At 43.4% G+C, this 15,875-nt stretch overlaps 1 protein-coding gene across 1 annotated transcript in view; it reads right to left on the bottom strand.

Moving 5' to 3' along the window:
* The window catches only part of LOC126565818 (kinesin-related protein 8), a 74,002-nt gene extending 64,134 nt beyond the window's left edge, over positions 1-9,868 (bottom strand). Inside the window, exon 1 of the mRNA XM_050223027.1 lies at positions 9,497-9,868. Within this exon, the coding sequence (XP_050078984.1) occupies positions 9,497-9,774 (278 nt within the window). The 5' untranslated portion in view covers positions 9,775-9,868. The remainder of the gene's footprint in view (positions 1-9,496) is intronic.
* Positions 9,869-15,875: the final 6,007 nt, after the last annotated feature.

Here is a 15,875-nt window from a genome sequence, read left to right as displayed (position 1 = left end):
GCGGGATTACTGCAAACTACCCACGGTCCCAACCTTTGCCACGCGTTTTCGGACACTTGTTACACGTTCTTTTCAGTGCCGCCCAAGCAACATTGGTGCGGAAAGCTGCACCGGCAAGGGTCGCGTCTATAAATAATGCCACAGAAAAGATTGATGCCCATTGAGTTTGGAGCAAGGTGCCTTTCCGGTCACTGTAACCGTTCATGAATGGCCTTTCTTTGTAGCGCTAGAACTACAAAGCGAACTAGCGAAAGCTAGTTTGCTAGTGCGATGCCACGGCTCAGTCAATAGCTTTAGCTACGCTGTTGATAACCTGCAAAGGCTAGTGCAACAAATCGTGTAGAGCATAAATCTGAGTTGGCAATCAAAAAGGGGTAATGTTTCGATCGGTGGACTCCATCGCATTGCATCAAATGGAATTCACTTTCGCCTGAGCCCCGTCCCAAATGCTGATAAATGTGCACTCAAAGCAGTAAATTGTCTTGCATGTTCTCAGCTGTTGTTTAGTAGAAAACCAAAGAAAGTGAAGTGATTAATAGAGTTCAACTTGTTGCACCTACTGCTGTTGCACAACCTTACACATATCCTACAGCCATTCCGTGATGGAGATTGAATTGAGTTGTTTGCTTCCTGAGTTTTACGAAGCTACCACTTCGGCTATAGACGCAACGAGATGACAAACTTTCGACCCGAGTGCCTCGTCAGTGGCTCATTAGTTATCGTTTATAAGTGATGCCTTGGGTTGAAACTGTACAGAAAATGTGGTGCCGACAACCCATCATTGCCGTCACTCACAGAAGATGTGCGTCGTCTTAAATGATGATCACTGCTACACGAGCTTGAGCCGATCGGTCTCGAGCATGCGGTGGTTCATGTAGTGTTACAACACCCAAGTCACATCGTAAAACTACGTCATAATGTATCGGAGGATGACGATCACTACTACATGGACAGATCACTTCACAATCCGTAACGTTTAAATCGGTTTAAACTGAAAAAGATCTAATGTAAAAAGATAGAACATTAAAAATATTTCTTATTTAAAGCAGGCCATTGTGGTATGCAAAACTACAGCCCGAGGGTGTTTGTCTAACCTTTAAGTCAGTTTCTGCTCCGCTAAAGAGCTAGAAAACCAAGGAAAAAGGTCGCGCCATTTTAGGGACACAGCCGACGCAAAGTGTCAGCAAAACATAACCATCCATCAGGTGTTCGCTACTGATCATTTCTAAAATCTCCTCCATGCCATGTCCATAGATGGTGCCCCATTGCCAATGTCACCGTTGGTTCCTGCCATTAACGAAATATATCTTTCTAATAGACAACAAATCGTTTGGCTGACAACAATCGGCTTGCAAATCGTTCCCTCCCATACTTGTACTGTACCCTACTTCGTACCGATCCTTGACAGAACTTGGCCAATCGCGTTCGACTTGCGTTCGATCCCGGATCGTTTCGCCATGATTTATGCAGCGACCTTGATAGACCCACGGGCGCTAAGTTCTGATGAATACAATCAACCAGCTATGGGTGGAGGGCGAGAGCGATAGAGCACGTTTGTTTATTTATGTGCGTGTATGTCATGGGTGTAAGGAAGCGGGAGACATGCATTACCTAATGAATGGGATTATCGTCAGAAACTCCCAACGATCTCTCGAGAGGTCGTCAAGTTAATGCGATCTGTGCTCAATCTTCTGCAGGTTCTCCACGATCGGGACTGTCCAACTAAATCTAGCTTGTCCCTACTGACCTTAATCCCGTATTTCACCTCACTGATTCTACCGAACACAGATGTCCTCATCTAACATGAGATCTCCGTTGGTTCCCAGGAACTATTAGAGCTGATTCATGGGCTGGCTTTGCGTGGCCATAAATCATGGTCTAGGAGCATTGGAACCGTTTGAGTGATGGCTTGATGTGCGAAGGGTTTGACGAACGAATCATCATCATCATCATCCGCTCATTATCTCGGCACGATTGCGTGAAACCAAGCACTGCCTGCAACTTTTATCTTAGCTGTCGTTTTGCACACCAACGGTTAACACTTCCCGGTGCGACTCAACTGAACAACCGAAACAAGATGGTATGCTTACCCTTCAAAGCTTTCGCATGCCCAAGGAAGTACTATCACGATGAACTTCGTGTTCGTAGATTATCCACCAACGAACCACGGAATGAAGACACAGCCGAACGTTCGTAACCATTAACAGCAGCTTGTCTTAGAACTCGTGCCGCAACGTGTCAAGGGAAGTGTTACGAAGCGTGCTCATCGATTAATACTCGTGCAACCAATTGTATCCGCTTCCTTTCATTGTGTTTTTGCAAAGGAAGTTACGATCTAGACGAAAATATGATTCCAATAGAAAATCTCCCCAAACAGCCCACTGAATCACAGCTGCCCAATTGCACAAAACAATCGACGCTATAGCTTCCTGCCACGTTGAGCAACTTCGGTGTAGCGCGTTATACGGTAATGAGGTAAGATTGTATACTTGGAACATTTGGCCCGTAGGCTCTGGCACCTAGCAAGTCTAGTGCTATCCGTTCTATTGGTTTATCTGGCCTCATCTTCCGGAACCCGCAGCGACGAGTCGTTTGATTGTAACGCTTTGATGCCACCGTCATCACTTCTATGGGTGGTTGTGCTGTATCTTCCGCTTGTATTACATCTAAACGAAGCGAACCTCAAGCCATACTGCAAGCCGATCATTAGCGATCTAATCGTGCATCACTCTCGTGAATCACGGATTTCGCTCGTGGAAATGAATTGTTCCATTTTATGGTTAAACTGTTGATTTCTTGCAGCTTATCATCATCCAGCTTGGTATCTATGTTTTTGTTTTCACTTATTTCCAAAGTTGTTTAAATTAAATTCTGGCCAGACACCAGATTAAAGAAGTTAAAAGCTAAAATGTTATGAAGTAACAGAAGCCTGCAAATAGTTTTTCCAACAATCCGGACATTTTTTTAACAATTGCACGATGCATTAATCATGCATGAAGTCATCGAGCAACGCTCGGAGTTTCTACCGCCGTGCTTTTCAATTTGATTGCCCTACAAATGAAGCGATTGTGTTGCATCGCTCTCAACTCTGGTCGCGTATCGAAATCATTACATTAAGTATTTACATACCTTCGATTTCCCACCATTGCGCGGCTGTAATGGAGCTTTCAAATTGGGCTTCAACATATAACTGTGTAACCGCTATCGTGTAAGTGTTTAAAGTTTCAACACATCATTTTTTAGTGATTAAGCTATTTTCGGTCAGCATTCACGCACAATAGGTGCTTCAATGACGAACAAAAGATTCAAGTTGTATTTAGAATCAATTATCAAACGAACGTTTAAATACATCCATGAAAAAGCTCATCCATTATTTGCTAATTAATTCAAAGTGTGGAACAAATTTCTTAAAATTCACAATTGCAACACGGAATTCAAATGCAGGAGCGACAAAAACTGATATTTCTCTGACTATTTCGATACTAAGCTTCGATGCGTTTCCTAACTCAAGTGTGACGGTCGGTTCGTACGGTTTCACGAATATTCACTAAGCTTACATATATTACCAACACCGATACAGTCTGCTCGGGTTTTCCAATCGACAAACTATTTTCTATGCTGCAAACTTTTAAACAAACACATTTACACTTCTCGAAAAAAAAACGAGAAAAAAAACATCACACACAACATACTCAAGAGGCTCTTCTCGTTTCTCGTCCCAGGCAGATGCTCACTTGTGGTGGGGAATGAAGTCAAACATATTCGTACGAGCATGGTCGTTGACCACTACCACGGTGCGATCGTACGCAAAGTTCATGGTTTGTTTTTCCACCCCACGGTGTTCTGCGCCGGCTTCCCCATTGCTCACAACGACCCACCGTCGTCAGCTGTATTAGATTAACATTTTGAAATGCAAAAAAAAAACTTGAAAAAACCGGCTAGCATCGATAGATTGAATAAAAAAAATCGTTAAATGATCCAACTGTGGTTTCATCCATTTCTAGGCTTTAAGTCTCATCCCGAATGCGTGCACGAAAATTCACCATACGTGTTGGTTTACTAACACCGAAAAGCATGGGCGAATTTACAGCGAGTCGAGATAAGATTTGTTCGGTTTTGAGATGAAAAGTTTAAGTATACCTTAATTAAACAAACAATAATTTAACTAACAATTGAATGAATTATTAGACTTTCCTTAAACCTTGCGAGATATTTTAAGCTTGTGCTAATCGTTGTATTTTTGCCTTGAAAACTCTTTGTCATTTAAAACATTCTAGCGTTTCTTGAGCAATGACTCACAATATTTTCTAAACTCGTAAATCTTCCGTAATTTGCTGACTTAAACTATGTTGTGTGGTGGCGTTTGTCTAATTGAATTTAACTGTTCTTCACCGCTCCAATAAAAATTTGACTTGGTCACTTAAAGTTCAAGCATCCCACGTCATGTGTGAATTTGGCGATAATAGCTTCACGGTTCGATCTTGTGCTCGATCGATTTCTAGTCTTGCCGTGTTGTAACTGTGTTCAAGAATCGGGAAAATTCGACCAAATTTCGATCACAGAGTTAAAGAATATCTGAGACCCGAAAATGATGGCAGAACAGGATGAAAACCAACAAAAACCATCCAATCAAACCCGTTCCGCGCTCAAATGACTTTATTTTATTTGGGCATTAAGAATGACGCAGCTGCTAAGCGAAGGCAAAGTGTGTGGTGGGTCGAAGCAATTATAAGCTTTAAGTTATTGGCTGATCTGGATTTCAATCCATGCCTGGCACGTTCTTTGGACGAGACAGCGGTTTACGATTCAGTGTCCCAAGTTTGCCCCCGTTCCGTGAGCATCACCCGGTGGAGTGTGGCTCATTTACATTCCATTCGAAACATTTGTTCCAAGTCGAGCCGAACACAGCGTGATTTCCGATTGATCTAAAACGATCAAAATGCTCAAAAACAAACAAGCTTCCCAGGTGATGATGATGATCATGATCTGCTTGGATAGGAAAACCGAGGAAGCAGCCAGTTTGATAGGTCAAGGCTAGGGTAGCGAGAAGATAAGAAGATGTTTGTTTTACGAAATAAAAGCACCTCAGACAAGCAAGAAAACCTCTGAACAGTAACGAGCCCTTCAATAAGCCAACCAACAGTTGATAAAGAAATGGACGATGGCGAAAAATACAGGTGCTGGCTCTAGAGTGAAAGGGAGATTAATTCAATGATGGCGCAATACGCTACACATTACCACATCCTTGAACACATCCGAACACAGGCACTAAGCAGCTCAGGAGAATTTACCGACAGGCTGCTGCAAATAAGCTCCCGGAGGGATTATTGTAGGATGTTCTTAAGGCGAACTGAAAGTAACACATGGTTCCTTTTCAATTGCACGATTTTTGGAGCAAACTGGATCACCTCGAGCAGCAGCGGCGAATGCATTTGCACACGATAAAACTATTATCCCACCCAGCAACGAGCAAGCGAACGCGTTGGAGAATGTTTTCGGAAGTTCTAGAAACATGATCCTGCTACGGTGACCCCAACGATCATCGAGAGGGCAATGTGGAAGAGCAAGCCGTACCGGCAAAATCGACCTGGAAACAGAGTAGGCGGTGCCGACGGCATTCATTACTGCATGTGTACCGTGTAACGTACATATTCGACCAGCGCGGGTTACCACAAGGCCGCCTGGTTTCCACCCGAACAGGTAACCTTCAGGCGGAGCGGCACCGTTGGGCACCGTTCTGATACAATCGAATCCGTCCGGATGAAAGCCGGCTGAAAGGGTTCGACAGCTACGCGTTGGTTCTGTATGTTGGAGCAGCACTGGAAATGCTTTGACATGGAGATTTATTATGCGCTTCGCATATTGGGAGCGGATGTTTCAGCAGCTCGTGCTGCGAAATGGATCGTAGCGTTGCAGCTCGTGCGGATTATTTACAATATTTAATGAACAATTTTTAACGAAAGCTTTGCAAATATTCGATAAGCAGGAATATCACTCAACATCTGAAAACATTTACAAAAATGCAAGACAATCTATTCATCGTAAACCTCACCCTAAGGCAGGGTTTTCAAACATTACTCGTCAAACAACTCAAACATCGTGTAGTATGAGTAGCAACGGCTCGCAAGTTTTTTAGAGTCTTGTGTAGTCATAAAATATCAAACGATACTTATTTTTCTGGTGAATTTAGTTGCTGAATGTGAATGGTATTGAAGATCACAATGAAGATCATGTGCAAAAATTCTCATCAGTAATTGAATTGTTTTTGAAACTAAATAAACTTTAGAAAACCCATTCCAATCGTTCGTTACAGTGTTTTCCGAATGCAAAATTAATATCAACCGAAAATTGCATTCAAACCGAAGATAAACATGATTTTCAACGTCTCAAAAGGTGCATGAAAGGGACGAGAAATGAGAAACCGAAACCAGCCCCCACGGACGGGAGGCAATCTTGACAGCAGATTTATCATTTGCCAAAAGCCCAAATAGAGCGCGTGTGATGTCAGGTTGTTGGTTGGCGTGCTTGGCAAGCTTTGGAGAAATGTTTGTGCGTCCACGCAACAGCCTGACCCGCGGACGCTTTCCCTCCCACTGGACGGGAGGTTTACGCGTGGCCAGCACTCGTTCCCATACATAAGCAACGGTCCGATGGAGACACAAACGGTTAAATCGATGGAGATTGTCAACGGGTTTTGTTGATCGCTATCGCTATCGTTTCATGATCGTAAAGCTCGTTTCATGATAGACAACCGCTTTGGTAGCCGTTGCGTTTGTTTTATCTAGCCGGTTTCGTGTTGCCATATCTGTGTACGGTGGCATCGTGAGCTTCCAAAAGCAAAATGGTATCCAGTTTTGGGTAGAGCGCGCCACCAGGAAGAAAGTGCTATAATCGTGTACCATCAGCTACGCACGTGTGATTGATTTCGATTTCTCGAACATGGAGCTGAAATTGATTTGTGACTTGGAAGCATGGGTTCGACGAAAGTGAGGAAATAAAAATGACGACCATGCTATACAAAACAGTGCCTCTTAGAGTGCTTCATAAATAATCATTTGGGTGGCGTTTATAGCAACCGAAAACAATTACTTAATACTTTGTACTAAGTCTTACTAAGTCTTACGTCGCAGGATAATAAATACTGTGCTCCGGAGATGATGGGAAAAATAAATGACCCATAAGTACCTAACAATCAAAAGGACTTCAACGAGTGTCAAACGATGACACTTATTACACGTCTACGCACAGCCGTGCCTCCAGTTTTCCCTGTGTATCTGCGTCTGTTGGACTGAAAGGTCATTGGATTTCGCTAACTAACAGTAACAGAACATTAAAAAAGAACACAAACACACTCACAACATCACTGCCAAAATTCGGCTTTGCAACAATTCCTAAATGCCTCCTAAATCTCGGCAACCTGTTTCGGTTGCATGCCACCCGGTCGGAGGTCAAAATCTGCTTATGCGGGTCTTTGCTTTCCATCACTTTGCTGCGAATGGCAAAAATCTCCTTTATGCGTGCCACAAACTCGTACGTGTGTGTATGTAAATGTGTCTTATTTCTTTTAGTTTGGTCCTCTTCTTTATCTAGCTTCTCCATTTTGTGGATTTTTGAGCGGCCGTTTTCTGCAATTAATTAATTTGGCGAAAAGACAAACGCACATTTTTTTTGCGTGTGGAGCTTTTTTATGAATAGCCCCCCCCCCCCCCCCACACATGCCTCGTTGCCCTAGGGAGCCAGGAACTGCGCAGAGGACTTAGGTAAGTGTCATTAATTTGAGTGATGGCGAAATATGGTCGGCGCACTGCGGTGTTACTCTACGCACCGAGTGGACTGCACCGAACGTGGAAGGGGTCGCCGGTATTTTACCCTTCATTGATTTTTTGTTTTGTTGCTCGCGTCTCTCCATCCTCAGCTTTTGACAAGTCTCACTAGCTAAAGCTAAAGAAGCGACAGCAACCTGCTGCGCTGACCGATTAAAGCACCGGACCTCAACGTGAAGGCAGCAAACCTGTTAAGCGCCGTACAGCTACCGGTCAAAAGCGACGAAAAAGCTGTGATCTATCAGTATAGAGAAAGAGAGATGGTTTGGCGTTTCGCATATGGTGGCATCCTATCGAATCATCGCCAGATATGACGACGGTTCGGCAGGATTAACTTTGACCTATGGAAACAAATTTGAAGATGATCGACAAAACACACCGACACACGCGCAAGTCCCCACACAGCATTCCATTCGCGGCTGTACGCGTCGGTTGGCGGTTCCCGTGCTTTGTGTGTGCCTTTTTCGGTGGCCGAAGCATTTAGCACCTGGACACATGCCCAAGGATAATTAAAGTTAATTTGCACTGTATGGATAAGCTTGTGCGCACTTGCAATTCCGTGTCATTTGCTTGCAAAGTGCAATTGAAGTAAATATTGACAAATTAATCACGAAATGCTTTCAAGTTTTGTTGTGAGAAAAATTTCAATATTTGAAAAATTTGCTTTATGTTCCATATATGGCTACACTGCAGGAGGAGGGTTCAAATCCTATTCGGACCATTCCCCCGTAGTTGAGGACAATCCAACTACGTGGTTTTGGCGAGTCTAATTAGCGAATGGATGATCGCCGTAACCTAGAAGGTCGTAGAGCCATGAAGAAGAGGAAAAAATAGATAAACACATTTATCAGAAAATATAATCGAAAATTAGTAGATCAGATATATGGATTAATTTGTTCTATAGTTTTTCGTGATAATCTTTTCAAAAAGAAGAGATCGGTTCCAAGTCTCATCCGGACCGGATATTCATACGCAACTCCACAATTCAAAATGCCACTCACTCACTCAATCTCTCAGCTCACCATCCAGCTAGAGAAAGTTTAAGTCAAAACAACCAGAAATTCCTGGTCAAGATCTCTCGAGGGTAAAGTCACAAAAAAAGTTTTTCTTGTTCACTAAAGGTTAATTATATAAGCAGGAACTTCGCATTGTACCAAATAATATTCTAGGCGTACAAACAAACGTGTTCAGTTAGTTTCAACAAATGCGAAACATACGAAACATGCGAACGTCCATCAGTCGCCGTTGGGAAGGTTTCTGATGCTTCTTTAAAAGTAATTGAATTTTTTGAACATCTAAAAACCGGGAACACAATACCCAATTAAGTTTCCATTCGCTCTCGGTTCGTTTTTCGCCGCTGGAAATCTCAATCACCGGCATGATTGGCATTATTATCTCCAAAACACTTGCCAGTCCTTATATATTAACAAAACAATACTGATTAGCGCTGGCCTTTTGTATAGAATGGTGACGTTAGACTTTCAAGGTTATTCGGCAACGGTCGACTAGCATTCAATTACAAAATTGCGGAAATTCCAAAAACAAAAACTTATCACCAATTCGTCACAGCGAGCTTTAATTCGCATCCCAGGCGTTCTTAATGAAAACTGGGGAGAACTGAAGAGCAACAACAACAACAAAAATACAACATAAAATTAATTTTTTTAACCTACCTTGTTCTGTAGTTACCCCGGCTTTGGGCCGCCTGGGAAGTGTTGGCGGCGTTGCTGGTCAGATTTTTCGAGGTCGAACCACGTGCCGTGGTGGTATTGTTTTGTGCGGACAGTTGGCTAGCGCTGGTGCGGGGCAACCTTGGCGATGGGTTGCTGGAGCGGCCCCGAGATGCCTGTGGCTGTGGCCCTCCGGTCGTGGTTCCGGCGGCTAGGGCTGCGGCCAAATATAGCAGCAGCAACACCGCCAGACAACAGTAGCTGGCCCTCCGAAAGGCCATCTCGGTTGTAGGAGGTCTCTCAAGGGGAAAGGGTTCGCAAACCAGCGGGGGAACGGAAGCACCAACCGAAACGCTCTACCTCCGACACACTACAAGTTCACTAGTAACCACAACACTCCGATATACGCGCTTGCCAGCTTCAGTTTATGCGCGAAACAGAACTACTACGGTCAATGCAAACTTGGATAGGGATTTATTTGTCGTTTTGTAATTTTTTTAATGACAAGCTTTCACTATTGAAGCAAGTTTCCCCAAAACAAAAAAACGAGAATAGGCAATTGTGACAGATACGATTCAATATTTTCATTTTTAATTAGTAGGAAAAAGCTAATAAGAGTCTTCGCCCAAGCCCCATTTCCAGTTTCTATTAAAACGGTGGACCATGAGTTGCAGCCTTGCCGCAATTTTTAATTTCTCTCACTTTTAGCTCCATTGCCAGAGTGCGACACAAACAGTTTAATTACCAGCGTACCGTTATTTGGGTGTGGTTCGTCATCGTGCAGCCAATGTCACCGGATGTGCGTAAATCATCTTCATTGGAAGCAAAGCCACAAAAAAACCGTTACCAGTCGATTAATATATTCTCACTTCACATTTTGCACTTTGCACAGGTGAAATTGGACTTTTCCGTCGAGCCACCTGTTGGGATTTATTGAGGTGTGCTTGTGTTTCCATCATGCCACCCCGTTTATGGTTGACCTAAGAATGGATGAAACGATCCTTGACGAGACCGCAGTGAGTGCCATAGAGTGATCTGGTTAATAGCTTTGATGGTGGTAAAAATTCTTCCATTCACCCTTAACTGCTACGAGCGCTTATAACTCTCGTCCATGATCTCGCTCATCCGCCGCGGATTGAACTCAAGTCAATCAAACAAACCAATAAAACAGGCGCGAAATTGACACCCGGCACCCTGAACCCCCTTTGCTTTTGTTCTTCTTTTCACTTGCTCGCAACACTGCCAACACGTGCTTTGGCTGGTTTCAGGGTCCCTCGCTCAAAGGAGCAGCAATTCAACTCTCAGGCAGCCAATCATCCGAATCAACACCGGAGGAAGGGGACGGGCACACTTGGACGAGGATGTCCGTGAAACCATCGTTGAGCCTACCTATTGCGAGAAGGGAAAACATTGCTTGCCGCCGGTGGCGGTGAAATTGGAGCAAACATTTATTGCTGTACATACACACTGCACACGGAATGCGGCTCGCTGCATTCACTAACGGTTGCAGCCCTGAACTAATGCTTGGCAGGTTGGTATGCTTGGTAAGCTCGTGTCGAGACTCAGACGCCAGTGCAGCGCATTTCAGTAGCAGGTGTAAACTACGTAGTAATGCCGTTCCGATTACCATGTTGCAAATCATGAGATCAACAGTTTATATACTATTTTAAGGTCCTTCACTGCTACTAACATGATTTTGTTGCACTTCGCGGCACTTTAAAAATTTCCTTACAAACGAAACATTTCATCAAAATCCACCACTCCACAACCCAAATATGCAACGAATGCCTCAGCATCGAAAGAAACTACTTGGACGGTAAACGTCCTTGGCACTTAATGAGGTCCTACAAAACACTATGCGGAGGTTCCTGTACGCACTATACTTTCTCATACACGTAATGTTGATGCAGATGTGGTTCGATAGATATATTTACAACCGATGTGATGATTGATGATGAACCGGTGAGATGATTATGCTGTCGACGTTGCTTCTCTAATGTCGCGAAAGATAAACAAAACGAACGAGTTTCTTCCGCAGTGCTGCTGTAATCGGTACCTAGGGTGGACTGAATGGATTTCTTGTTTGAAGAACAAAAATGTCGAGAAATACATAATAAAATAGATTCATTATAGTTGGACTTCAAGATATAGTTACAAATCGAACGAAAATTTAATGAAACCAGCTGGCTTCTTCTAAAAACTGACAAGCTGATATCTTCATTGCTAGGCTTCATCATGTGTTTGTCTTTCTTTAGCCATTTTTTCGCTCCTTCAAAAAAAACTTTTAAATTTTAACCTCAACTGTTGTCGTTGCCTGGAAAGCTTGAATATCTTTCTTAGTATTTTTTGCAATACATCTTCTTTTCCTTTCGATTTTACGTCTTACCACTGATTCTGTCCCTTCATTTCACTCTTTCGCTCTATCGCGTCTATCTTTCTTTATCTTTCACAAAAGCACTCACGCCCTGAAAGGTCACTGTCAATATGAGCGTATGATTTACGGCGTAATGCTTCCGTTAACTCACTGCCCTTGAGGTAAGGAGTCATCAGTGCAACCAGACTCCAAAAGGTGTCCAATCCCAGATCGGAAGAGGCATCAACGCGGGTAACATTCTGATACAAAACGCAAGAAATAAACGCCGCAAATGAGTATTAACAGATAAACACTGCAAAAGCCTACAACGAAACGTGATGTTTAAGTGTACCTTTGTACTAAAACGTCAAATATGGAGCATTCAAACAGGAAGTTAGAATATGAACGGTTGATTATGTTCCTGTTACAATAAACCAGACCCAGAGCAACTAATGCAACTCCTGCTGCCCCATTCGGATAACAACAACCTTTTCGAACAAAATGGCAATATCGTAAATTGGAGCAAATCCTTACTTCCAAACCAACATGCACCTGTGCATTGTGCATCGACGAATGCATACGCAGTGATCAGACACCGTGTTGCGTCTTGCCACGGGGCATCTGTTTTGAAACATGTTTTTTTTTTTTGCTTCGCTCCTTCGTTTTAAAAATGTCAGCTGGCTGTAAAGGGAGCTCTGCGCGTAATCTCGACGTATCACAACAACTGCGGGCGCACGCTGCTGACATTCTCACTCGTAGCGCTTGTGCCATGGGCTACGAGTGCGTAGTAGAGTGTCACTGTAGCGCTCTCGCACGTACACAAATATACTATGCTCCGTTGGCTAGGAGTCTGGTGACGGTGACATTGACAGCTTTGACCATAAATATCAGTGCGTCAATAAATCGCTGAGGCCGTTTTGGCCCAGCAGCTTCACCCGGAGCCGGAGCAGTGATATACACAACTTCACAGAGACAATCACTGAGGTGAGATTTATCCTACATTATTCCCCATTTTCCATCAGTAATAATCTAAAATAAAGCATTCATTTTCCTTACTCATCACTGTTTCCACTAAGCACAAAGGTACACACCCAACTCTCTATATTTCTAACCCACTATTAAGAGCATAAATCTTCAATAACTCCTGAGCATACTATCATACAAAACGCAGATGAGCGCATGTCAAATTCCACCATTTGTTTGGAGGTTGACGTGCGTGGGAGTTGCTTCCGGAAATGATATCTCTCCACAGACTCTCCAAAACGTCACCAAAGCAAACACCGTCTTGAAGCGTGCTGCCGGTACCGTTCGAGCACATCAGCCTTCTGAAGCTGGCACGCGAAATGGCCTGGGAACGAAAAGTGGTTCAAAACACATACACACACACACGCACACACTTAAACGAGGGTGCCCGTAGAAGTCCCGTAATAACGTGTCATAATAACATCCCCTGCGCGCGTAAGGCGTGAGATGGAGCAGCTCCCTGCGCAACGGTTGTGTTTTGTCGTTTCCAACCGCGTGCAGAGAAGCAAACCACGACTCTAACCACTACTGGCAGCACTTTCTATTTTCCTTTGCGTTTGTCGTCTGCCTGTCCGGCGCGATCACGCACGGCCGGTGACCCTGCACTTCTCCTCAACCGCAACGGACCGCACCGCACTTCCATATGATCGCTCTACGGCACCCGTGGTTTGTCAACCTGCTCTGTTCAAACGCACGCGCTACCCGTGGAAAAAAAAAGTCGCATCTCCCGGCGAACACGATGGAGTGAAAAATAAACAAACCTCCAAACATTATCATCATTATCGACGATCGATCGATCGATCGACCGGCATGGGTACGGTACGGCATCAAAACTGGAAGTTGGCAAAAAAAAGCACACAAACGTCAACACAAGCACACACGCACACACACACACACGCAAGTACTCGAACGAATGCTTCGGGAATACAGAAGGAGCTATCCGGCTGGTTGGAAATAATCGGAAATCCTGCCTTAAACGCAAGGCTTGCGAAACAGCTTTTAAGGAAACGGGCAATGTGTCGCCTGTTGGAAACACTGGAACGGAGTGGCAAAAGGTAAGATAAATCACCTTTGGCAGCTAGCGTAAAGAAATCGTTTTGTGATGCCGCAGTCGCAGTGAAGGAAAGCTTCAGTTTGCGAAGCCAAAACGTTAAAGCTCGAAATTGCACGCGGACGTGGAATTGGAAAAAGGATTTTTAATGTTCCACTTGTCGTGTGGCAAGTGCTGAGTGAGTAGTATGGGAACAGTGAGAGCAATTCAAGTATGCTATCAAATGTAGATCTTTTTTCTGTAATGTTTCGTTTGAATGTATCTGTAGTACTGATTCAATTGCCACCATTCGTCGTTTCTGTTTGAGGTTTAATCCATCAGCTTCAGTAGACATTGTCACTTGAAAGTTTTCCTTCCAAACACTACCGCACTTGTGTCACTTGAACACCAATACTGGCGCTTATTTTACAGCATGTTTTCCCAGCCATTTTTTTTTTTTAGTACAGATGAATACAAACTTGAACACAAAGCTCATTCAGGTGATTTTCTTTTTCATTCGGAATTCACTGTAAATCACGTAATCCATGCTTAAAGTTGCGGTTTGCTGTAAATGCTTTGAACATTCGAACGTTTGCACTCAACCCGTTACTATTGCGGAAAAGCACAAGCTTTGCACAAAAACTCGGCTTATTCCAATTCGATCGTACATCAGCAAAAGCATTCCACCAAACTACCTTCTTCAATCACCACGGATAAAACTTATTTCATTCAGGTTACAGCTTCGATGAAACGGTTGTTGCAAATCGTACGGCACGCGACAACAGAGAAAAACAAAAAAAAAACAACAAACGACGCGGCGAACACTGCGCGCAACGCAGGACACGGAACAATAGTACGACCGATGCGGACCGTAGTTCAGCAATTTCTGCGCGAACACCCGTACGCCTTCTGCCGCCATTCGGTGTGTCGGCCGTATTTCTTCCCACCACCACCACACACATTCAGGACCAGCCGTTGTTGGGAGCATGTGGTTGCAGTGCAAATTATGCTCCCCAGTGTTTCCACACGCGCTGGCGCTCTCGCTTTTGGCGGTGTGTTTTTTTTCCTCGCATGCGTAGCATATCTCACCGTGCACAGCTCATAGCAAAATCGTTTCGCTCTCACTTTCGTTTCGCTATGCTCTCCTTGACGATCTTTTCAGCTCAGCATCCACGCCGCGATCGATTGATCGCGGCTTGCCGACTCTCAGCGAGAGAAAAGCTCAGAGATCGCCCACAAAAGCTCTTGCGTGGAGAGAGCGAGATTTTTTGTTGGGAGCAGATATGTTTTGCTCTCTACATATTTGTTGAGGCTTGTTAAATGCATTGGCAGAGCTTTTATGCTGCACATATGATGGGGCACATATCATTTGCTTACTGCTTATTAGAGATTCTAAAGCTTGATGATGAAGATTTAATGAGAATATTGAAGAAATTTATTAATCATTGACATTTGGTTTAGATATTAATATTTTAAACCCATTTTAAGTTCAACCATAAACTAGTCGGATTATTGAGGTTTAAATTGTCTTTGCTTGTTTTTATAAAGGCTACTTTTTTTCATAAATTGCATTCAATTACATTATTGTGTCTTTTTCTTCCAAGTAACTGTCAGATCTTTTTTTTTTCAAATGGAAGAACAGCGTGGCCGTATTACTTATGATTGTTATTTCTTTATTATTTTATATATTGTTATAAATCCTCAAAGAAAAAGGAAAAAATAATACCACTTATTGCTTCAATTCATATCTTGGGCAACCTTTTTTATTCACACGAACTTTTAAAGGCCGTAAACCAAATCACTTGACCGTATTATTTCGTGATCGTTTTTTTTTTTTATTTCTTTGCTTTTAACTGTTCAATCTCGCTCCTGTGACTAATATCAGCTGCAAAGAAGACATGCACGTTGCAACAATTATAGGCGCTTTCGCGGATGCTCGCTTTGGGCTGTTGCAGTTCAGCATGCCGGGACGGTGT

The sequence above is a fragment of the Anopheles maculipalpis genome, chromosome 3RL, assembly GCF_943734695.1.
Source record: "Anopheles maculipalpis chromosome 3RL, idAnoMacuDA_375_x, whole genome shotgun sequence".
Lineage (NCBI taxonomy): Eukaryota > Metazoa > Arthropoda > Insecta > Diptera > Culicidae > Anopheles > Anopheles maculipalpis.
Note: the sequence above shows the minus strand (reverse complement) of the source record. Positions and strands in the feature narration are given on the sequence as shown.